The sequence below is a fragment of the Abramis brama genome (assembly GCF_963993115.1).
Source record: "Abramis brama genome assembly, chromosome: 11".
Classification (NCBI taxonomy): Eukaryota; Metazoa; Chordata; class Actinopteri; order Cypriniformes; family Leuciscidae; genus Abramis; species Abramis brama.
Window position 1 is genome coordinate 1493682 of NC_139973.1, and position 26281 is coordinate 1519962.

The 26281-nt window shown below is 38.3% G+C and overlaps 1 protein-coding gene across 1 annotated transcript; it reads left to right on the forward strand.

Moving 5' to 3' along the window:
* Positions 1–439: 439 nt before the first annotated feature.
* Positions 440–26271, forward strand: mbd6 (methyl-CpG binding domain protein 6). Its single transcript, XM_084129099.1, has 13 exons — positions 440–861; positions 2004–2182; positions 3033–3172; positions 5361–5463; positions 5843–6011; positions 7259–9103; positions 10045–10805; positions 12484–12622; positions 19016–19137; positions 21497–22102; positions 22973–23022; positions 23100–23163; positions 24669–26271. Exons 3-13 carry the CDS (start codon positions 3057–3059, stop codon positions 24726–24728), a joined length of 4035 nt encoding a protein of 1344 aa, XP_083985225.1. The 5' UTR covers positions 440–861; positions 2004–2182; positions 3033–3056; the 3' UTR covers positions 24729–26271.
* The last annotated feature ends 10 nt before the right edge of the window (positions 26272–26281 follow it).

Sequence of the window (26281 nt, forward strand, 5' to 3'; positions counted from 1 at the left end):
GAAAAACATAAAAGACGACTATTTGATATTTATTCGTGCTTTATTTTATATAAAGCATGGTTATTGAGAAGAGACTGGTGCAAACAGTTTATATCAATAAACAACTTTAAAATGTATAAAAATTCATATTATTGATAACATTTCTCAATTTAGAATTTAACATCTGAAGATAAATCATCCATTGTAGTGAAACAACAACAGCTTACAAATATGCTAGATTTTTTTTTTTTTTTTTTTTTTTTTACAATATGCAAAGTAAAAAAAACGGTGAAATTTTAGAACAATCCCTTCAAATCTACAGAAGTGTATCTATTTATTTTTGTACCAGGGCGCGTTTTCCTCCTCACGAGTGGTTCTCTCGCTCCTCCTAGTGGCTTAGAAATTGTACGGAATTCCCAACCCCGACAGCAGCTACTGCGCATGCGTGGAAGAAAACTCCATGATTTTTTTTTTGGCACGGGATCCTAAGGAAAAATAGGAACTTGGAAACGAAGATAAACTAAAAGCACCACCACACAGCCACAATCAACCCCATCGCTCGCATATGCACGCAGTAAAGACGCGTAGGAGAGCTCTGAACCTTTGAATTAAGCGATCGCACGCTCCGCGGCCGAGCAGGATTCACGCGAAATTGGACGACAATGCACGGGGCGCAATAAAACCAAGCGTTATTGCTCTTTGTTTTTAAGCAGGACGGCTCGGATGGATGAAGACGCGGGGAAGTGCCTAAAAATCACACGGCGTTTATAACAGCTCCAACAACGGCTACATTTGCAACTCGAGTCCATCGAGACGCTTGTTCTGTCTTTCGCCTGTGTTGTGCAGCGCGCCGAAGAAGCAGGAAACTTCGTAAACAGAGAGGTACGTAGCCCGCGAGCTAACGAAAGCTAACAGCGCGTCTACGCTGTACGCGACGCGTCAAACTCGAACGCTTCCGTTTTAATGTAACGAAGAACGCTTCGTTGGTTAATATCGGAGTGTTATCGCATGTCCTGTAAGCTTACAACATAAATGGGATGTTTAAGAATGGGCCAGCTAGCCGTCAATACGCGACATTTGTTTATTCTTCGGGACGTACAGTCTTCAAAAGTACCAGTGCTATACTTAAGCGTATGTATTCATATTTTCTTTCCGTATTTACGTCCTTCTTTTCTCCGAAACTTTGCGCACTTTTTATTCGTGGTGGTTAACGTTACTAGTTTACTCTTTAGCTCGCTGCTCCACCAGTCAGATCCCGTCATAGCCTGAGCATTAGCCGCTTCAGTCACCCGCCTTAATGCCAGAATAAAAAACCGTTAAAATTTCATGGATTTAGACTGTGACATCATCTCGATCGCTTACATTTGAATTTTTTACTTGGCGCGTTGAGTATCAGTTTCAACTGTCACTTTTCACTCTACTGTCAACCATATGTCAGAACTGTACACTTACGAAAAAGTATTGTGTTTGGACTTGTACCCTAGTAACACCATGGTATTCAGTGCCAGAAACCGTGGTACATGAATATATGGTGATCAAACATTACTTTGTTGTATATCAATGTAATCTAAATTTTCAGATATCATCTATAAATGTGAATAATGTTTCCAATGGTTATATTGAAAAACGTTAAAAAATAGTTTATATTCTTTACTCAAACAATGTCGATCCCACCAGAAATGTATTTTTTCGGTAAAACTTTAAAAATAAGGTTCATTAGTTAACATTAGTTCATACTAACATGAACTAACAATGAGCAATACATTTGTTACAGTATATTCATCTTTGTTAATGTTAGTTAATAAAAATACAGCTGTTAATTGTTCATGTTAGTTCACAGTGCATTTACTAATGTTAACAAATACAACCTTTGATTTTAATAACGTATTAGTAAACGTTGAAATGACTATTAACTAAGATTAATAAATGCTGAAGAAGTATTGTTCAATCCTAGTTCATGTTAACTAAGGTAGTTAACTAATGACCCTTATTGTAAAGTGTTACTATTTTTTCTTTGTTTTCAGGTTGTCAGCTTGTGGAGAGTTCCATAAGAGCATCCCAGTCCATTTAAGAGGACCTCAGAGGATTGTGTCCAGACGGATTTGTTGTTCTGTTGCGTTGTGCTTCGTTAATGCTGCGTATATGTCCTCCAAAGGGTGTATTTCACGAATGGTGCTGACCAAGGCTGTATAAAAATGAAAAGGTACAAAGCAAAAGTGCTAATTTGCAGAATTTCTTCACGTCTTATATCGTACACACTGCAATATTGGTCTGCACTACAACTGCATTTATTACATTTTGGTTGCATGAGTGTGTGTGCTGAATACAAAAACTCATGATGATTAACAAAGTGATTACCATACATTAATGCTCAGAAGAGGAGTGACAACCATATTTAGATTCAGTGTGAACACAATTCCAACTTAAATAAGTCTTAACTGTGAATCGATCTTCATCAAATCTAGTTTGAATCTGATTTGAAGCTGGTTTCTGTCACTTCACTGATGTCACTACAGGATGACACCTGTACCTACACTTAATGAATGGCTACTGAATCCAAAATAGTCAGATTAAATCCTTATAAGAGGAGTGACAGCCATATGAGTCGATCTTCATCAAATCAATTTGGATCCGGTTTGAAGCTGGTTTCTGTCATTACACTGATTTATTGTAAACGTAGTTGTCACTACAGGATGACAACTGTACCTACACTTTATGAATGGCTACTGAATCCAGAATAGTCCGATTAAATGCTCAGAAGCGGAGTGACAACCATATTTAGATTCAGTGTGAACACATTCCCAACTGAAGTGTAAGTCAATCTTTGTCAAATCTAGTTTAGATCTGATTTGAAGCTGGTTTCTGTCACTACACTGATTTATTGTTATATTTGAATTGCTACTGAATCAAGAGTAGTCAGATTAAATGCTCAGAAGCGGAGTGACAACCATATTCAGTGTGAACACAACTTGAACTGAAAATAAGCCAGAAGTCTGAGTCGATCTTCATCAAATCTAGTTTGGATCTGAATTGAAACTGGTTTCTGTCTTTAGGAGCTGGATGTGTGTGAGCAGAAAATGACGGGGGGCAGTGAGAGTGCAGCAGGTGAAAAAGATGGAGGTACGGCGCTCATCGCTCAGATCCCGGTTGGCTGGCAGAGGAAAGTGGGAGATGGGCTTGTGTCTTACATAAGGTACGTCTACACATTATTTAGCATTGTTTACTGTGACATGTTTGCTGTTCTTCTCAAATATGAACAGTGTTGCTATTAAAAGGTACATTGGGAAAAAATTTCACCAAGTTGCCTGACAACGATGATTACGCACAGATGTGTGTGAATCACCTGAGCAAACACATGCAAGTGCGTTTTGCTTTCACGCTAGGGTTTCTGGTGCAGAGTGTGTTTGACATTAAGGTTTAGTTAGTGTGGAAGAGGTTCTCCAAACTGGTCTGCGCCTGCGGTAGAGTTTATGTGAAGATCAGTATGGTTTGTAAGTGGTAAAGCAAACTGGCATAGAGTGTATGTAAAAATACCTCTAGGAATATACAGTTCTAAGACATGACAGATCATGCAGTCAGCTAACATGTATTAATTTAAGCAGGTTAAAGGGGTCATATAATGGTACATGCACTTTTACAAGTTGATTGTACTGAAGTGTGTGTTGGCAGTGCCTGTACACAACCATCATAAAATGATAAAAAATCCATCCAGTGTTTTTTGTTTTTAAATCTCCTTATATGTTTCCCCCTCTCTAAAATCAAGCCGTTCGACCTAGTGACGTCACACGGTCGGACGCCCCTCCTACGATTGTTGATTGACAGAAGCGTTTCCACACAGACCCGCCCTAGCTCGTGAGCGAGCTGTCTGTCATCATAGTCTGCACGTCATTGTTGATACCCTCACTGGAGCACTGTCTATGAGCAGAATGGCGTCTGCGATTGTGGTGTTCTGTTCTTGGGTGTAATAAGGAACAAAGCAGTCATTTTGATGTTACTAAATCCGAACCGTTGAAGGCAGTGGCTGAGTTTTGTTTTTGAAGGGAATATGCCCAAAGCATTGACGCGGGGATTCCCTCGTGGGGATTCCCCACGATCAACTTCTATGCTTTCATGTTTGCGCGAATCATTTCACACCAGACAGCTTTACAAACGAGAAAAAAGGGTCGGTACCAACGTGTTCCTGCTGAACCTCCAGAAGAAGTGAGTGTAATGTTTTATTAACCTTTATATTAATCTTTGCGAATCGCTTGCACGCTTCACGTTGAATGCGGCTGTTTACACTCAGGGTACACTACGGCATGTTTTCTATGTACAACGTTCTCAATATAATTCATAATCCCACGTTTATAATGAAAAACGCGTTATGGTTATTGTGTTACCAACGGTGTACGCACAGAACAGAGGGGCGGGGTGAGCAAAGCTCATTATCATTTAAAGACACATGCACTGAAACGGCGTGCTGAAAACAGAGCTGCTTTTGACCAGGTAAAATTAGTGTTTTCTTACAATACTAATGAGAATTTTCAATTAAAGTATATTACAAACTTTTAATTTAGACCCTAAAGAATCATATTAGCTTGTACAAAAATTGCATTATATGACCCCTTTAAGCTAATTAAAGCAATGGTTACATGTTGTGTTCATAATGATTAAAATAATGTGGAAAATTTTTATTTTGTATGTTGATTCAGAGTTTGGAGTCATCTGAAGTCCTGATATGCAAGATTACAGTTTATACTATAGGGCTGGTGAATGCTTGGATCTGATTGGTTGATGAGCGTTCTAAGGTGTGCAATTCGGATAAAGTAGTTCCTGGCAGGTTTTCACCGCATTACAGTTCCATATCACTTCGCCAAATGATTTCAATGATTTCAAATTTCCTTACAGCCGACAAGAGCAAAAGAACCAAAACCCACTACGACACTGACCAAGCAAATAAATATAGTAAACAACAGGATAAAAACGTCAAATTATTTTCATGTTTTTACCAAAAAATTAAAAAGTTATGTACTCAAACGCACAGACACACAATTACGTTTTGGAATGAGCAACGCAGGTGTGGGATGAGATGTGTAAGAAATTAGTCCTACAAACAACAGCTTTTTTTAATGGACAAAAACCAGACAAATACAACATTTAATTCTGAACAATGTGTTGAGGTGTGATAACTGTAGTAAAAGCATAAAAATTGACTCTGGTCCGTTTAATTATTAGAAAATAATAATTCCAACCACCTCGGGTGTGCATCGTTTTCTAAAAATTCCACGGCCTGTTGTCAATTATTCCTTACATAATGCATTTGTCATTGCTACTTGTCAGATATCAAATGAAGTGTAAAAATAGCTGTCGAACTATGCCATATCAATCTTTTTGTTCTCTAGCCCGAGTGGTACAGTCCTTCGATCTGTGGATGAGGTGAGGGTGTATCTGCGGACAGACGGCACATGTAAGTGTGGTCTCGAGTGCCCGCTTGTCCCAAATAAGGTGAGATCAATATTCAGTGCTGAAGCCTCCTCATTTATGATGTTTCCAGTGCAAATTTTATTGCAGATTAGGTTTTAATGATTGTAGTTATGTTCGTAATGAAATGCTAGCGTGCTGCTGACTGCAATACTGTGTTTAATAGTATATGAAACTGATTTATAAAACAATCAACTATGTTGTTATGATGCATGTTTCAGTCTGCGCTCATTATTATTTTATAATTAAACCTGATTATTTTAAGGAAACTTTTAAAATCCCAACTGGTAGGTCATCCAGGTATTCCATGCATACAGAAAGTATGCTTAATGTGTACAGTAGAACTTTATTTCATGCATTTAAATAAAGGAAATTAAATAAATGTAATTTTAAATCAACACAGGTCTTTAATTTTGACCCTGCTGCGATGGTCCAAGCTCCTGGTCATCATTCGAGTAAAGTAGAGGAAGACATGACCAAACTCTGTAACCATCGCAGGAAAGTTGATGCCATGGCAGCATTATGCCAAAGCAGGCAACCCTCCCAGCCCCCCCCGCCGGCTCAAGCCACAGGTATTGCATCTTAATACACACATTATTCCAACAGTTACTTTTTAGAAGGAATTTTACAGGTTCCATGACATGTTGAAAAGTACATTACTGTAAACTCATATTTTTGGTTTGTTTTTACAAATTGAAGGGCGAGTTGAACTGATTGTCTAACTTTTGTTAAACCCAGAATATTCCTTTAACGGTTTGTCTCAAGGTAAATTGCAGTATATGTCCATTACTGTTCTCATGGAGTAAAGATAATTCTCTACATCTTGTATCCAAATATTACCCATTCAAATTATTACATTTGGCTAAAGCATGCAGTCAGTCAAGAGTTCATCTTCAGTATTCAGTTTACTACATTTTATCAAAATAAAACAACAATAGCTCAAGTGTATTAGCCATATCAGTATATGATTTAACTATAAGTATTCACCCCCTTGGAGTTTTTCATGTTTTGCAGCATTGAATCAAACTGGACTTAAAGTCTGTCATTGATCTGTGAATTGTTGCTTTGATGTTTCACTAGTCACAGCTTTATAGGACAGTTGCAAATAGAAAGTCACTGTTAATATGTCATATGATATAGCTACAGTTTGCTAGAAGGCATGTCTGAGACATTAAAGCCAACTGGAAGAAGATACTGTGGTCTGAATAGACCTAATTTAAGTCTTGTTTTAAGCCAGACACTGCTCATAAGTATATTGATGACAGCACTGTTCTAAAATGGACTTGAATACACATGCAAATGTTTATTTTGTGTTTATTAACTTAAAAAAAAGAATTTTTAAACAGTTTTCACATTGTTCAGTGTCACTAAAACTGAAAATCCACTGTTAGCATGTAAAACAAGCATTCCCAAAGCGGTAAATAGCTTTTATAGGCACTGCATCTCTCCTTAAAGTTCAGCTTTCTTCAGTAAGGTGAGTTGTGTTGTATGTATAATGGCGATCTGAGCCATTTTTGACACGTGAATCCATAACTTATCTTGTAAAAATTAACTTTTTCTTTGTCAAGTAACATTTTAAGTGAAATCAAACACAGAATATATTATACACTTATTGACGTTACACTAAACTGTCTAGCACCAACCCTTCCTTCTTGCTTATTCTTCTTCAAATGATAAACTAGTCAAATCTCGCGATACAATACAAACAACACAACATATGCATTTATCAAAAAAACATAATCACTCTTAAAATATGAGGAACAATATTACAAAATTGTTAATGTAGTCATGGCTCTAACAGTATGCTTGTTTGTTTAAGGAGGTGTTGTATGTTCCGTGGACGGCAGAGAGCTGAGAGGATCGATTGTGGCTCATGGAGACGGCGCCCATTGCACTTACCCTCCTCCAAGACACAACCAGCCCAAATCCAACATTGGCTTTCCTCTGTCCTCTTCTCGCTCTGTTCTGCAGCAAAACGGTTCCCCTATCTCACGACCTCCAGAACAGGGTTCCCCTTTAAAGAAGCCCCAAACGCCATTGGCATATGCGAAACAGCAGTGGAGCCCTCATCCACCGATCTCCCAAAATATCCCTCAAAGGACAGTGCATAACCCTGCTTCTCCAAGCAATGTAAAACCAAGTGTGCACACGCATGCGCATCCTCCAGACCCTTCAAACTCCTTTTCCTTATCGCCCTCTTCATCCGTAGCTCTCAGTGGTCGAGCACATTCACAGGGAGTGAGCGTTAAGTCGCCGTCTCCTCTTTCACCCTCACGTACCCTAGACACCTTCTCACCCCACCAACGCTCTCGCCACTCCTCGACGTCTTCGCTCTCAGATCACGGGACCCCGGGGTGTGTCTTCAAACCGTTGAAAGCCACCATGCCATGCTCCTCTCCCAAGCTCCCTCTTGCGCCTTCCAGTCCGTGTAGTCGCTTGGAGGGAATTCTTCAGCACTACAAAGACTGTAGCACCTCCAATGCTAACCAAAGCAACCATCTGTCGTTGGTGCATCCCAATGTAGGCGACAAGAGGAACGGATTGAGTTCTACTCAAGGACAAGAATTGCTTGGCGTTCCTCTAGGACAGATTCTCAACCAACAGAAGATCCAGCAAAAGAGCCACATCAATAACTCTTTCCCGGCTAGCAGCCTTCTTTCCGCTGCCGCTAAAGCCCAGTTGGCCAACCAGAAAACCCCAAGCCAGCTCAATGCATCCGACGCGCTCGCCACACTCCCTCTTACTAGCCTGGACAAGGAGCAACACTCAAAGGTATTGATTAGCACTTTAAACAGTAGCGTCCACCCAACATCTGCCAGAACGCAATCCCTCACCGCTTTGTTGCTCCCGCATTCCCCTTCCCTTTCCCCGGCTTCGCCCACTGAGAAAAACCTACGGCGCAAACGGCAAAGGCATTCGCCCACCGTTCTAAGCATGCGGAAAGACTCACACTTGGGTCGGAGTCCGGATCTATCCGGGCCTCCGATGCTCATCTCCCCATGCCTTTCCCCAACTTCTCCTCCCGTATCTCACTTAGACAACCACCGGGTATCCGTCGCTCCTCCGAATGCCTCCTTCTCGAACAGTTCTCTTAGGTTGCAGGATTCGGAGGAAGGAAGGAAACCCGGACTTGGTAATTCAATCCCACTTTCCACTCCATCTACATCCCAGCCGCTTTCCGCTCTACTTCAGCTTCTTAGCATGCAAAGCGCAACCCAGCAATCCAGTGGGGCAATTGCCATTCCTGGACACCGGCACACAAACACATTGCCCTCTTCACCCAGACCCATCACTCCACAGACGCCCCATGGCGAAGGACAGTCCACATTACGAGTACCCAACCCGCAACCTCAACCCCAAAGCACAGTCCCCATTCCCGAAACTCCTTCCCAGCTGCCCCAATCCCAACCCTTTACTTTAATGGGTGACGAAACAACCATGAACCTCAAAACCACCTCCAGCAACACCATCCTGAACTTGAGCCAGCCCCACACGGGCACGACGGCGGACCTCAACAGTTCGATTCTGAACATGATGAACCAGATGTCCTCGACCTCATGCTTCCCGGAGAAAAGTTATGAGTCCAAAACGACAGAGACTTGCCCTGACCACAACACCTACCAAATTAGCCAGTCAAATCACAACCAAGCTGTGGAAAGTAAAGGTAAGACTTAATTTCTAGTGTTTCTTGGGGCAATTTTAAATCAGGGACTTTATTTATGAAAATCCTCTTAAGAAAGTAGTTAAGAAGTTATGTTATACAAATATAACTCATAAATATTTTCTTAAAATCCACCTCTAGCTCATCTTTGATCACCAAAATGACACATTTAAATGTTTTTTTTCTTTCAAAACATTTACATTCAAGCCATTTTCATTCCTTAAAATGGCTTGAATGTAACTCGACACCCTTGCCTCATTTAGTATACGCAATTCTATGAATGTGCAAAGTGAGATCAGCTCAGCGATCCACTCGTTGACGATCACATGTTGATCTGATTGGTTACAACAGGGGTATTCAATTAAAGTTCCAAAAGCTCCGGTCTCTATATTTCCTTCCCAGCGGAAGTCCGGACAATACTTTTTTGGAACAGTTTTACATTTCCATCAAGACAGTTGTAGTACTTTGTAAAAGAAAAAAAAAACACTCAAAATAGTCATCAAAGATGAGAATGTTGGGCCCTGAGAGCCAAAACAGTGATGTCTAAGAATTTTTACCAAAAATGAATCCAAAAAAAGTAAATATTAACAGGCTATTTTTATTTATTTTACCCAAAGCAATAAACTAAAAAAACATCACACTGCCCAGCCCTGCTCAGCAATGGTGTTGACTTCTGAATTTGTACATGGTTTGTCTTAAAGCATAATAAAAACACCACATAGACATATAAACAACATTAAAAACTGGATTTTCACCACAGGGGGACTTGTTTAAGAAACTAGATAAGAGCATTCTTAACTAGTATTTTTGGAAATGCAAAATATTGCCAAAAGTTTGTCTCTCAAGCAAGTAATATGTTTTAAAATTTAAAATTTAATTTAAAAATGTTTTCGAAGAGCTTTTGGTTTTGGGTTGTCCGTCTTACACTTGTGTTTTCTTGGCAGGTCCCATAGAGACGATGGATCATCCGGACTCGGACACAAGATTGCTGGGTGGTTGTGATCACAGCCTTTCTCTATCCGGCTCCTCGTCTTCCGAGCTTTCCAACCCTGGTGTTTCCCTACCACTAGCAGAGGCTTTTCCCTTCATGACCCAAGAACAGCTCCTCCAGCTTCTCTCCTCCAATGCCGGTCTACCTTCCCTTCTTCCACCCTTCCTCGGATCCCTACCTTTAGGACTCTGGACGGGCGGCACCCAATCCCAGCATCCCCAGCAAACCAGTGGCATCCTAAACCAGGGCGCTCATCTCAACGTCATAAACCAGGGCGATCTTCCTCTCAACCTCGTGAGCCTTTTAAACCCACCTGGTTCGGCTCCAGCTCTTCCCCCTGTTGCAGGGATTGAAGGTGGTGAAAAACCCCCAGGGCTTCAAGCCCTCCTCATGGCTTCTTTGCTTCTCGGGCAGAATCCAGCCGCCATGTTGCCCTTGCCCGCGCTCAACCTCGAGCTTCCTACGCCTCAACAACAAGTCTTTCCGGATGGAGTATCTCTGGAGAAAACACCTACTCTTCTGGACTCTGTTTTGATGGGGCCAGGGCTTCTGGAGGCTCTTCAAACTCTTCAAACTGACGGCCAGTCGCTTCTTCTTTCCGCACCTCTCACTCCTCCCGCCTTCTTGTCCCTCAATCCCGCTCTGCTGGCCGCGGCTCTCGCCCAGACCGAACCCCTTCCCAACCACACGCCATCCCCCCCGCCTCATTCTCAGGTATACACACAGGCCAACACAAATTGCATGCTTCGCAACACGTGCACATACAGTCTGCATGCCTCTGAATGCTGTGTTGTCGTCTATGACAGGGTTTCCCAACCCTAGTGGTAGACAGTGGAACTGCTTGTGATTTGTGAGATTTTAAAGTCCCCCTGTAGTCAATAAATGCATCCCTTAAAACTCACCAAAATGACATATTTAAAAAAAAATTCCTTGAAAAAAAATCTTCATGCGTTAAAATAGCTTGAATGTAACTCGATGCCCTTGCCTCATTTAGTATACGCGGTTCTATGAATATGCAAATGAACCCTGCCTCCACTCACTCACTCATTTAGCTCAGAGATCCACTCGTTGACGATCACACGTTAATCTGATTGGTTACAAGGTAGTTTGTGACTTTAATACAAAAGTGAAAACTTTAAATGGGTAATTTTTAACCTCAAAATCAACAGGGAAAAAATAGAAAATTATATTCTTCGCATTGATGTTATTTTCATGACACTTTATGCACAGAAACCCCCATGCGCATCTGCAAAGGGACGGATGACCCGACGAAACGTTGTGTCGTCATAGGAGAGGAATGTGGACAAACGTTGACACAACATGTTGTACACAACAAAATTTCGGACCCACTGCTCCTCGTTAAAGCCAATATTTAAAGCCAGTATGCTCCCACCAGTCCTGAGATCTCTCTCACACACAATAACTGAAGCATATGCGCAATGGTGGCACTTTTCGTCCTCCTTCGCCTCAAATTTGAAATGCTCCCACACTCCACTCTGTTTTGACCGCCTCATGTTTGGTTTCTTTTTTGCCGCCTCAGGTTTGTGTCGGGTCTCTCGCCGCCCGCGAGAATCTCGTGTCACGTTCGTAATGTTCAATTAGCCGACAATTAATTTAATTTAATCGAGTAAATTCTTGTCGACAATTAATCGATAATTGATTAACCGTTTACATCCCTAATAAGGAGGCAAAATGTCTTTTAAATGTATATCATTTAATATAGTTAATCAATATCACACGAAGTGCCGATTTTTTTCTCCAAATATCAGCATGATTACAAATGTTATATTGATTTAATACAAGTTAATTAAATAAATATGAAGAATATTAATGAAATTTGAAGAATATTAAAAACTTTAGTAGTCTCTGTCCATGGCAGTCCTAAACGTACCAACACAATAAACACACTCAGCAAAAAATAGTCTAATTATCATTATCGATAAAATCCCCGAAAATATTGCGATATCATAAAAAAAAATTTTTTGTTTGTTTTGTTTGTGTGTGTCAGAAACACATATCACAGATTCAATGAACTATATACAAACAGATTGTCTCGCTTTGCAGGGATCAAATATCAGGAAAGTTTAGCTGACCATGTTTGAGAATCCTTGTACTATGGGGTTGTTTGGTATTTTCATATGGAATGTAGTACGTATACTCCAGTAGCTATAATATAGTAGCTTTCCTGTAGCTCCATCGAGTGTTGGCACTTCCAATGCCAAGGTCACAGGTTCAATTCCCAGGGAAAGCAAGAACTGATAAGAATGTAAATGTGTAGCTTGAAATGCAATGTAAGTCGCTTTGGATAAAAGCGTCTACCAAATGCATGAATGAATGTAAATGTAAGTACATGCATCTTGTGCAATACATATATGATTGTGTGTGGCTTTAGGAGACTCTGTCCAGCTCTGCTCTAGTTTCTACCTCGGTGTCCTGCGGCCCAGAAGTGTGTGACCCGCTGGACGAGCAGGACAAGAACAACACCCAGACACCTCATTTTCTGCCGCATCTACTCGCCCCTGGGGTTCTGGGTAAGTGGATCAGTCTTTAATCCAAGGACCAAAATGAACACAAATTCTTGTACTAGTACATCCTTACAATCAAAAGTCGTATCTGTTAACATTAGTCAGTGCACTGTGAAATAACATGAACAATTGTATTTTCATTAACTAACTATGGGGAATATATTTTTGCAGCATTTTTTAATCTTTGTTAATGTTAACTAAGACAGGACAAGTCAGCTTTATTTATATAGCGCTTTATACAATACAGATTGTTTCAAAGCAGCTTTCCAGTGATAACAGGAAAATTATGCATTTCAGTGTTGATTCAGTTCCGTTGTAAAGAGCATCAAGTATTAAATTGGTTCATTTCATCTATAAAGCAGTTCTGCGGAAAACAGTGATGTCATCATCCATCTCAGTTCAGTTCTCATACAGAAGCGTTAGTGCAGTCAGATCAATAATACTGTTGAATATTAAAGTCCCCCTGTAGTCCATAATTTTATCCCTTAAAACTCATCTTTGATCACCCAAATTAAAAAATTTCTGTGAAAAGAAAATTCTTCATGCCTTAAAATATCTTGAATGTAACTCGACACCCTTGCCTCATTTAGTATGCGTGGTTCTATGAATATGCAAATGAGCCCCGCCTCCACTCACTCACTCAGCTCAGAGATCCACTGGTTGACGATCACACGTTGATCTGATTGGTTACAAGGTAGTTTGTGACGTCAGAAAAATGACGATTTCAAAGCGTGTTTTTGAGACTGTCTTTGGTTCACTGCAGTTGTAAGGAGGAAATACTCAGCAATGCTGTCGACTTCTGAATTTACACATGGTTTGTCTTAAAGCATATTAAAAACACCACATAGACACATAAACAACATTAAAAGATGGATTTTCAACCACAGGGGGACTTTAATTGTCCCCAACTAAGCAAGCCAAGGAACCCAAACTCCATCATGTGACAGAATGGAGAAAAAAACCCAGTTCTCCTCTGGCCAATGAACGAACGCGGTGTCGTTATGACTCAGGCTGCATCACAACTCAGAATTCAGATCAGAATCATTAGCATTCAGATATTTATCCAGTTCCTTTTACTTGAAGATGGATTCATCATGCTGGTATGGAGCTGAAGCTGGTCATAGGGTCTGTGTGAAGGACCGGTCTGGTTCTTGTGTCTGTTGTGGTCGTGTCTAGATGCAGGTCCACATCTGATCTGGATACGGACCGGATCTGGCTGACTACGGTAACCTCGGGTGTTATAGGAAGTGTTCCCGGTTCCGGCTGACCTAGTTTATGCAGCCTAACAATCGTTTAACTGATTTGAATAATAGAAATTGATAATGCTCTATGTGTATGCCAGGTTAAAGAGATGTGTTCTTAGTCTAGGTTTAAACTGACAGAGTGTGTCTGCTTATCGAACAATGTTAGGAAGAGTTCCAGAGTTTAGGTGCTAAATAGGAAAAGGATCTGCCGCCCGCAGTCGATTTTGATATTCTAGGTATTAAAGGACTATAATGCGTTAAGAGCTCGCTCAAGTACTGCGGAGCTAAACCATTTATTGCTTTGTAAGTAATCAGCAATTTTTTAAAATGTATACAGTGTTTAATAGGGCAATGCAGTGTTGACAGAACCGGGTTAATATGGTCATACTATATTACATGCATCTAGCAAGAACCAGGAAGGAACCGTTTGGACCAGCTGGAGTTTGTTTATTAAGCGTGCAGGGCAGCCACCCAGTAGAGCATTACAATCATCTATACTTGAATCATTTATAATCTAATTTTTGTTTATATATTTGTGTGTGTTTGTGTGTGTGTGTGAGAGAGAGAGTGTGGTGTGTGTGTGTAGATTTTAATTACATTTTCATTTTTACTTGTAGTTTATTTAGAGCAATTTTAGTACTTCAATTAAACTAAATGAGAAATGTTGGCAACTAGATTAAGTAAAATAAGTGTTTTATTTTAGGGAAGCACCAAAAACAAAAATTCATGATGCACTTTACCGAAAATAAATAAATTAATAATCAATTAAACAATCAAACTTATTTCAAAATATACTCTCAAATAATGAAAACTGAGTTGTACAAACATTTAAATTGCAGCTTTTTTAATAACTGAATCGTTTCTACTGCAATTGGTTGGTGAAATATAAACATTTAAACATCAATAAATTGTAATATCTTGTTTTCACGACAGATTTATTCAAATATACATTAAACAACGAAGACATCACTAACAGGTTGAGTAAAAATATAATGAAAATGTTATACAGTGCATATATTTAACAAAATGCTTATTTTTTCTAGCTAACTAATGAGTTTATGGACATTGAACCGCTTTCTTGAGGTAAATGTAATGTACAGCATACAAGCTGTTTTATTGGCGTCTTTCCCAGTTCAAACACTGACTGAGACATGATGGATTTCAGGAAGTTGTTCTGAATCTGATGTTCATTGATGTTTATTTGCTAGTAGTAAAGAGCAAGAGATGATCGGTTCACGAGACGCTTGAACTGCAGCTACAAAACTTCATTTATTACTTGAATTTTGTAATAAAATTACAGAATTTTAAAGTTGAGACTTCATATTAAAAGTAACAAAGCTTATTGCGATTATTTGATGGCAGACGCGCTGCAAATATTTAGTGAAGTTGTTCACGCATCAACAGAAAACAGCACAGACTAAAAGAGCTTAGATTTAAGAAATTTAAGAGATTCATCATTACCAATTAAAATCATGAAATTAATATTGTCGATCCAGAGCGAGTGTCACACAGCTGACATTTTCAAGTGTTGTAGTTTATCCACGTTGTGTCACGAAATAGACGCTGAACACAGTCTAAACGAGCCACCGGAGAAGCGCTAATTAAACGTCTGCTTCACTCACTGATTTAGGCACTAAAATAAATCCAAAAATAGCGGTTTTGGTTGCCAAATATCGATGCATCCCTATTTTATTCTATTTCAGTTTGTTTATTGTATTCCATGTTTTTAATGGTTTTAGTTTGTTATCGATAATAACCCCGGTACATAGAAATACATAAGCAAATGTCCGTTACAATTTACAGTGAAATCGCTTGAGAGAAATTTTTACTGCTTTTTCAGCTGAATATATATAATAACAAAATTAGTGATGGACTGAAATATTGTCAAAGCCATTTAATCCACATATGATCATTTTGAGATTATCGACATTAATTGACAATCGTGTTTGCTTACCCTACTGTCTGTTCCAGTAATACATTAGCTATAGATATATATAATAAAATGTATATGTGTGTGTATATATATGTATATATGTATATGTCTGTGTGTGTGTATGTCCTATATACAGTGAGGAAAATAAGTATTTGAACACCCTGCTATTTTGCAAGTTCTCCCACTTGGAAATCATGGAGGGGTCTGAAATTGTCATCGTAGGTGCATGTCCACTGTGAGAGACATAATCTAAAAAAAAAAATCCAGAAATCACAATGTATGATTTTTTAACTATTTATTTGTATGATACAGCTGCAAATAAGTATTTGAACACCTGTCTATCAGCTAGAATTCTGACCCTCAAAGACCTGTTAGTCTGCCTTTAAAATGTCCACCTCCACTCCATTTATTATCCTAAATTAGATGCACCTGTTTGAGGTCGTTAGCTGCATAAAGACACCTGTCCACCCCATACAATCAGTAAGAATCCAACTACTAACATGGCCAAGACCAAAGAGCTGTCCAAAGACACTAGAGACAAAATTGTACACCTCCACAAGGCTGGAAAGGGCTACGGGGAAATTGCCAAGCAGCTTGGTGAAAAAAGGTCCACTGTTGGAGCAATCATTAGAAAATGGAAGAAGCTAAACATGACAGTCAATCTCCCTCGGACTGGGGCTCCATGCAAGATCTCACCTCGTGGGGTCTCAATGATCCTAAGAAAGGTGAGAAATCAGCCCAGAACTACACGGGAGGAGCTGGTCAATGACCTGAAAAGAGCTGGGACCACCGTTTCCAAGGTTACTGTTGGTAATACACTAAGACGTCATGGTTTGAAATCATGCATGGCACGGAAGGTTCCCCTGCTTAAACCAGCACATGTCAAGGCCCCTCTTAAGTTTGCCAATGACCATTTGGATGATCCAGAGGAGTCATGGGAGAAAGTCATGTGGTCAGATGAGACCAAAATAGAACTTTTTGGTCATAATTCCACTAAACGTGTTTGGAGGAAGAAGAATGATGAGTATTATCCCAAGAACACCATCCCTACTGTGAAGCATGGGGGAGGTAGCATCATGCTTTGGGGGTGTTTTTCGGCACATGGGACAGGGCGACTGCACTGTATTAAGGAGAGGATGACCGGGGGCCATGTATTGCGAGATTTTGGGGAACAACCTCCTTCCCTCAGTTAGAGCATTGAAGATGGGTCGAGGCTGGGTCTTCCAACATGACAATGACCCGAAGCACACAGCCAGGATAACCAAGGAGTGGCTCTGTAAGAAGCATATCAAGGTTCTGGCGTGGCCTAGCCAGTCTCCAGACCTAAACCCAATAGAGAATCTTTGGAGGGAGCTCAAACTCTGTGTTTCTCAGCGACAGCCCAGAAACCTGACTGATCTAGAGAAGATCTGTGTGGAGGAGTGGGCCAAAATCCCTCCTGCAGTGTGTGCAAACCTGGTGAAAAACTACAGGAAACGTTTGACCTCTGTAATTGCAAACAAAGGCTACTGTACCAAATATTAACATTGATTTTCTCAGGTGTTCAAATACTTATTTGCAGCTGTATCATACAAATAAATAGTTAAAAAATCATACATTGTGATTTCTGGATTTTTTTTTTAGATTGTCTCTCACAGTGGACATGCACCTACGATGACAATTTCAGACCCCTCCATGATTTCTAAGTGGGAGAACTTGCAAAATAGCAGGGTGTTCAAATACTTATTTTCCTCACTGTGTGTATATATATATATATATATATATATATATATATATATATATATATATATATAGCATAAATATATAACATATTTTAGTATAAAATAATTAATTTCAGCTATTTGTGAATGTATAATTTTCCATCATTACATTAATATTTCATTTACATATTATATGCATTATTTTATCAACCATTAAAATAGCTAAAATAGTGTGTGTAACTGAGTCAGTGTGATACAAAACACAGTTTCTGCAGGTTATAAACGAGCAACTCTGGCTAGTTTCCTTCTAGTTTGATTCTCTGCTGTTCCTCCATGTCCACAACACTCAGATTCACCGTAGAGCTGCGGCTTCGGGCCATGGAAGGGTTATAGTCTATATTTGCTGTACTCGCTCGTCCTGCTCGATGGCATTACAGTGACGTTTTATAGGCCGTCTCTCTGCTCTGAAAGAGTTTGAACCTTCAGCAACATCTCTGCCGACTCGGCACACTCATTCAGACTCACTCCTGGACGGGAAAGTGAAGCAGACTTGAGTGTTTTATCCACAACAGTGACATTGCTCCAACATCATCTCGGTGCAAAACTGTTTTTAGAAGAACAAAATTTAGAAGATCTCATTGCTTTACCTAGGAAAAGTTACTCTCTCACTGATGATGATGATGATGCTGTTTGAGGTTTTCTTCATGCTGTTTTTTGTGTTTTTAATCCTCATTTAATGTGCCATGCATTGCCCTCTAACAATGGAAGGGGAAAAACATCAAAACATCTTATTTTTTTGCGTCTATAAATAGGGCCCTATAATTTCTGCGGCTCGGAAAACGCGGTCGGAATCCAGTCACAAAAATGGAATTTAATGTATAACATGGAATTTGGCATATTTTGGATGAGTAAGTCAGAAGTAGGGCTGTACACTTGATCACATGACAATATGGACTAGTTTCTGTGTACAAAAAGACTGAAATCTGCATGTTTTGTGTGTCTCTGTGTGAATGAAGGGCCCTATTATTGTTTATATTATTTATTAAAAAATATATAAATTAAGTTGTTACAGTTTTATGAGTTCAGTTGATTAGTTTTTTTAATTATTAAATTTGTTTAAAATTGTATTTCCATTCAAATAAATTAAAATACGTTAAAATAAAATTTGTTTTGTGGAATTTAGGAAAAATAAACCATAATTTGAGAGAGGAAAAAATAAATGTCATAACTTTTTTTAACTTTTTTAATTCAAGTATCATGATTTAAATTAATTAGACATGCTTTTTGATTACTAACATTTAATTTAAACATTAAATCTGAGTCAATTAGAAAATTAAAACAGAATGGAATAAACTGATTTCATATGGCTCTATAAATAGTCTATTGTGACGTGATGTTTGGAGATATACTGATGAATGAATGCTTGTTGTCTTGAACTTCTTGATTTGCTTCAACTAATATCTTCAGAATCAGAATAATGTGTGTTTGAGCTGCTAATGACGGCGTCTCTCTTTGCTCTCAGGCGACCTCACAGCTCTGGGAAACATCAACAGTCTTCATAGTTTACTGGGAGCTGGACCTCTGTTACTGCCACAGGGCCCGTCCCTGAACCAGACGCCCCTCAACCCGCTCACCTGCCTACAGGTACACACACACACTCTCTCACACTCTCACACACACACACACACACTCACTCACTCACTCACACACACACACACACACACACACACACCACACACACACACACACACACTCACACACACACACACACACACACACACACACACTCACTCACTCACACACACACACACACACACACACACACACACACACACACACACACACTGCTAGTTCCTCTCACAGAGGTTCGTCTGTTGAAGCAGCTGTAAACTAGGGCTGTCAAAATGGCTGAAAAGCTAAATTCGAATTTCTTTCTTTAATATTGGCAAAATTCGTATTGTATTTCGAATTCTAAAAGCAATACTTAATGTTAGAGGAGAAAAGTAGAGTATTGTCTCCTATGCCCACAAGAGCGCAATACGCAAATATAAACCAAATCAAGCATCACATCCTTTATTGAAATTAAATGACATTCACTTTTTAAAGAGCATTCATTTTTGAAACAATTGTTTTTAAATAAAATATAATGTCTTTAATGTGCATGCAAGGAAAATTAGGTTACAATAGTGCATAAAACTGTAAGTGCATCAGTAACCTGAGAAAACACGCTTCAACACACAGCGTAATGAACTACACAAACACACAACAGCAAACTGGCATTCAGAAACACACACGTCTACTCTCTACATCTACATATCGTTCATCAGAAACACCAGATGCTCTTGATCTGAGCGAGTGCTGAGCGCTTCTGTTGACGATGTTTCCAGCTGATGAAAACACACACACACACACACACACACACACACACACTCTCCCTCACACACACTCAGCTCTGACCGATGTGCAGGTTTGGTCAAGTGTGTCGTTGCACGTTTTTTTTTGCCTCCAATTGAGAGGGTTTTCGCCAGCAGCGTTTTCCCGCTATTTTTCAAATGAACGCAGCGCTGTAATACTGGAGCTAACAAGAACACACCGCGTCAGTTACATCATCATCATCATCATCATCATCATGTCTCACTCACATCTGGACACAGAAAATTAGAATGCCCGGTTTTTGCATTCAAATGTGCTTTATTTTTATTCAACAAATATTCGAAATTAGAATTTTTATTTGACAGCCCGAATGTAAACTGTCGGGTCTTTGAAGACAATGAATTAAGAGAAGCTGATTCCTAGATATAAGGATTATTTTATTCATCAAGACACTTTAAATTGATCAAAAGTTTAAAAAAAGTAAAAAAAAAAAAAAAAAAGTCTTACTAACCCCAAAACTTCATGTATACTGGATAAGCTAACAAGAACACACCGCGTCAGTTACGTCATCATCATGTATCACGCGCATCTTGACACACTAAAAATTCTAATGTACATTTTTTTTTTTTTTATTCGACGAATATTCGAAATTCACATTTTTATTTGACAGCCCTAATATAAACTGTCGGGTCTTTGAAGAAAATGAATTAAGAGATTCCTAGAGAACTCTTGAGTCTCTAAATGAATCCTCTTCGTAGATCGGCCATCAAAAGAGATTCACCACATTTACCAATAAACTACGTGAGAATTACTATCAGATATTTACAGTATATACACTTGTTGAATTACGAATAATTACGAATTATGAACACTTGTGTGTTACCCTGCACATTTTGAAAGTCTCTTCTGCTCACTAACTATTTATATGATCATAAATACAGTAAAAATAGTGAAATATTATTGTAATGTAAATCATCTGTTTTCTATGTGAATATATAATAAAGTGTAATTTATTTCTGTGATCAAAGCTGAATTTTCAGCATCATTACTCCAGTCTTCAGTGTCACATGATCCTTCAGAAATCATTATAATATGATGATTTGATGCTCAAGAAACATTTATGATTATTATCAGTGTTGAAAACCGTTTTATATTTGTTTGGGAACCGTGATGCATTTTATTTTTCAGGTTTTTTTATGAAAGTTCAAAACAACAGCATTTGTTTGAACTAGACAACTATTGTAACGTTATGAAATATTATAACATTATTAAAAAAATTGTTACTGTCACTTTTGATCAATTTAATGTGTCCTTGATGAATAAAAGTCTTACTAACCCCAATTTTTTGAACAGTAGTTTAAATAGTATATTATTTATAATTAATTATATCATATACATGTAATATACCAAGATTTTTTTTTTATATATATATTTCTCAATTGAACTTCTTCAAAGTAGTAATTCTCATCCTGCATTATTCCCACAATCATGAGGTGCATTAAAAGTGGTTGAATAATTCACTTGATGCTTTTCCTGTAAATGCTCATTTTATATTTGTCTACAAAATGACTAATTTAAGCAGAAAATCAAAAGAACGCAGGAGTTTATTGATGTATGTTTTCACTCTCAGCTGACGATGGCACCGGCGCTCATGGGAGAGAAACCAGTGAGTCTCCATCACACACCTCCTCCGTCACAAGACGAGCTTCCAGCGGCTCAGATATCCCAGAATGCCTTGCTCCACACACCCGGTCAGCAGAGAGAGGGCTCTGGGCTGTTCGACCCGTACGGCTCCTTCATGGACACCATCTACACCTCGTTCCTGCAGGTTAGCGAGCGCGACTCGGACTCCACATCGCTGTCATACCCGGAGCTCCCACCGTCCCTCAGTCCCCGCCGGGCCTGTTCGGTCCACAACCCGGATCTGACCCGCCTCGGCATGGACTCGGCCCAGTCTCCGGCCCGCGGCACGCCGAAGCTCAGCGAGGAGCCCTCGACAGCGCCGCCCTGCAGGCCATCGGGAGCCGACGCTCTGTCAGACATCATGGAGGAGGCCAAGACCGACGGGTCCAAAGTGTGTTACAGCAACGGGATCAGGTCGGGAACAGACGGAAGAGGAGACCGCGAGGAGGAGGAGGAGGAGGTAGACGAGGATGATGATGATGGACGAAGAACGCAGGGGTGTTTGAGTCCGGCTGTCGATGACATTAGCAGCAGAGAGGCGGAGCAAGTGAGGGTGAGCCTGGTTTTATTTATTTACTATTATAGTGTTTATTCATATTTTTTGTTAAAGTTTTTATTTAAATTTTTGTTTGTTTGTCATTTTATGTTTTTGACATTTTTTTTATACTTTTTTTCACTTTTATTTAATTTCAGTTAAAGTAATTTTTCAAATTAAACGTATTTGTTTAAATTTTTAGTCTAATTTTTGTTTGTTTTTCATGTTATAATATGCTTTATTTAATAGCTTTTTAAATGTCACTTTTTATGTCAATTTAAATTTTTCCTAAGAGAATTAGTTTAATTTTACGATGTTTTTTGCATTTTTTGTTGTTGTGTTTTTCCAAAAAAAAAAGAATTATGCGTTTTTTTTTGTTTTTTTAAAACATTTTTTAGCTTTAATTTTGTTTCAGTAATTTTGTTATGTGCTTTTGTCATTTTTTTATACGTTTTTTCCCTGCAATTTAAATTTTTTTATGCTTTTTACATTTTACGTTTTTTACGTTTAAATTTTTACAGTAATTTGGTGTGCTTTTGTCTTTTTTTCAAAATGTTTTTTCACATTTTTAGCTTTAATTTTGTTTCAGTAATTTTGTTGTGTTCTTTCATTTTTTGATAGGTGTTTTTTTTTAGCTTTAATTTAGTTTCAGTTACAGTAATTTTTCTAATTAAACTTATTTTATTTAACTTTTTAAATAATTAAAAAAAAAAGTAGTCTTATTTTTGTTTGTTTTTCTTGTTATACTATGCTTTATTTCTACAGCTGAAAGGTTTTCTTAAACAATTATAATAGTATAAGATTTTTATGTAATGTGGCAGACTGCTTCAGTACCTTTTATTATTCATAGCAGTGATTGATATTAATTTCCCTGGTTTTGTTTGACAGACTGAAGACATGCACACAGGAGCCAGAAGGGGGCGCAAGAGGAAACAGACGTGAGTGTATCTGGAGCTCAGCGTGTTCTTCACTTGTGTTGCAGTGGTGTGTGTTTTTACTCTCTCCTCTTCTTCAGACTGCAGAGGAGTCCAGACCTGCCGGGTGGCATCGACAGCATCATTGAGGAGCCCACCGCCACGGTGAGACACACACACACACACACACACACACACACACACACACACACACACACTCTCTTGTACATCTGTCTTTGAGGACATTCATTGACACAATGCAATCTCTAGCCGCTTACCCTAACCTTACCCATCACAACTAAGTGCCAAACCAGACCCCTGACCCTTAACCTCATTATAACCTTATCCCTAAAACCAAGTCTTGACCCTCAAACAGGCCTTTAAAGGCTCTCAGAAACTGAGGACCGGCCAAAATGTCCTCACTTTACTCTCTTTGTCCTCACTCCAATAATCTAAAACTCAAACTGGTCAAGAGGTTTTTATATTTCAAGAGCTCTTAAATTTAAGACAATTTAATATTTCAAGAGCTCTTAAATTTAAGAGGTTTTTATATTTCAAGAATTCTTAAATTTAAGAGGTTTTTATGTTTCAAGAGTTCTAAATTTAAGACAATTTAATGTTTTAAGAGTTCTTAAATTTAAGAGGTTTTTATATTTCAAGAATTCTTAAATTTAAGAGGTTTTTACATTTCAAGAGTTCTTAAATTTAAGAGGTTTTTACATTTAAAGAGTTCTTAAATTTAAGAGGTTTTTATATTTCAAGAGTTCTAAATTTAAGACAATTTAATGTTTCAAGAGTTCTTAAATTTAAGAGGTTTTTATGTTTCAAGAGTTCTTAAAGGGTCATGAAACCCCCCTCTTTCAGCTCAAGTTTAGCTCACAATCTTTTTGAAAAATGCAACTTAAATGGGCGTGGTGGCTGTGAGAAGAAGGGAGGGGAGTGCGTGTGGTCGAAATCAGTGGTAAAACGTGAGGAAATGCTAGATTTTTTTATAGCTGGCAAAGTTAAAGTCTAATGAAATACACTGACACCTTATTTTTGTCCTTTCAAAAGTAACTGAATGCCCTGCTACATATTAGCCTACAGTAATCATAATTCTATTTAAAACATATAAATGTACATGCATATGTATAATTATGCCATTATAAAATATATATTTGTTTATATACACACTATAAATGCATATATTTGAAAATAATCAATTTTCCGCTAAAAAAAAAAAAAAACGTTCCGTACGTAGCCTCAATCTAAACCCCCTAAACCCACATAATAAAGATGGACAGTGTCATAGAAATTTGCACAAACTAAGCATACGTTCCATACAATTGAGGTATTATCGAAATATCTAAATTTTAATAATGAGTGATTATGAGTGGCAAGTAAAACGGTCAGGGTTACATTTTACACACACACACACACACTCTGAAGCGATAGAAATTTTCATGACCCTTTAAATTTTAAGAGGTTTTTATGTTTCAAGAATTCTTAAATTTAAGACGTTTTTAAATGTTGATTTCTTAATTTAAGAGGTTTTTATTATTTCATGAGGTCTTTAAATTTAAGAGGTTTTTACATTTCAAGATGTCTTAAGCATCATATCAGGCCATATGGACATTCCTGATTTTCCTTTAAGAACGTATTAAACCGAAATTGTGTGTGTTGTGTTGCAGATCCCGATGTCGAGGCCGGCTCGCTCCACCAGAGGGAAGAGACGCCGCGTGGTCCGATAGATCCGACCGTACGGTACTGCCAACACCAGCACTGTTGCCACGGCAACACCATCACTGTCGCCACGGCAACACCATCACAGCGTTCGACTGGGCCGCACTGTGAAGAAGAGTCTCCCGTGATCTCGTTCCTCCGTCACGTGTGTCTGTGTTCGTCCCACAACTTCTGTTACCATTCTTGACCATTGTTACATGAACACGTTAATTTACCATGAGAGGGTTTTTACTAATGAGAACTATTGTTAAATTGTCGCACGAATGCATCAGTTTAGGAATAGTGGTTTGTTTACCAGTTCTTTTAATTATCATTTTTTTTTATTTGCTTCTTTTTGATGATTGTGATTGACAGCTCTGCCTGAACATTCACTCCCATCAGTCTTTAGATGCACACGAGTCCATGTTGTTGTTGTTGTTGTTGTTGTCGTCATCAACAAATTTGTTGAATTTGATAGCTTGTGTTCCAGAGCCGAAAAACCCTTGTCTCTGGGAATCTTTCCAATCGACGGATCATTGCATCACAATATCATTTTACCCATCATGCACCTCATGAACCGCTTTTTAGCATCAAATGCATTCAGAAGTTTTGTCACACCGCAAAAAAAAAAAAAATCTTATTCGGGAATTTTATCTTGTTTTCCAATACAAATATCTAAACATTCTCAGATCAAGATGCATATATTGGAAAAGCTAAATGTTATATAAATTAAATATATAAATATTTCATATATTGAGAGAAACATTTATCAAAAGGAAGCATTTACTATATGAATTTGGTACAAATAAACATGACATTTCCATGATGCTTAAAGCAAGAAAAAATATTTGCCAATAAATTTTAACATGATTCAAAAGGAAAACGTTTATTTTTCTGACCAGATATTTGGCAAAAACTCACTTGATTTTGATACATTTTTCAATAAGCAAGCCTTAACAACTGAAGTCTCTTTGCATCTTCAGTAAATGTATCTTGATTTAAAAATGTTTAGAAAAACAGGACAGAAATACTGAGAAGAATGTCATTTTTGCAGTGTTTTATGCTGCCCTGCAGAGACACTGAAGCTGTTTCACTCATGACTCTGCTCGTCTTTGCAGGGCAGTGTATATAAACATATATATTTTATAAGTGTGTGTGTGTGAGTGTTCCAGGAGGGAGTGAATCTAGTGTATTTGTAGGTCTGTAGGGGCTTTAGTCGTGGATGGTGTCGCACAGGACTGTGTTTCCCAGAGCTCATCAACACAGGCACAAGATTATTACTGAATATTTAAAATAATGATTTAATAATGTGGCTGATTATGCAATTTTACTATTGAATTTATGTATATATGTACAGTTTTAGTATTTTATTTTGTACACCTTTTTTTAGGAAAAAATGATCAATTTGTAAAATATTCCTCCTGCAGAGAAACCTTTCCTTTCTCATATTCATGTTTGATTTGTAAAGAAAATACTTTGAGAATTGTGAACAAGTAGCATTTCCTTTTTTTTCTTTTTTCTTTTTTATTGGGAGTTAATTTTATTTAACAAATTAAAAGGTTTTAAATGATGAAATGTTCTC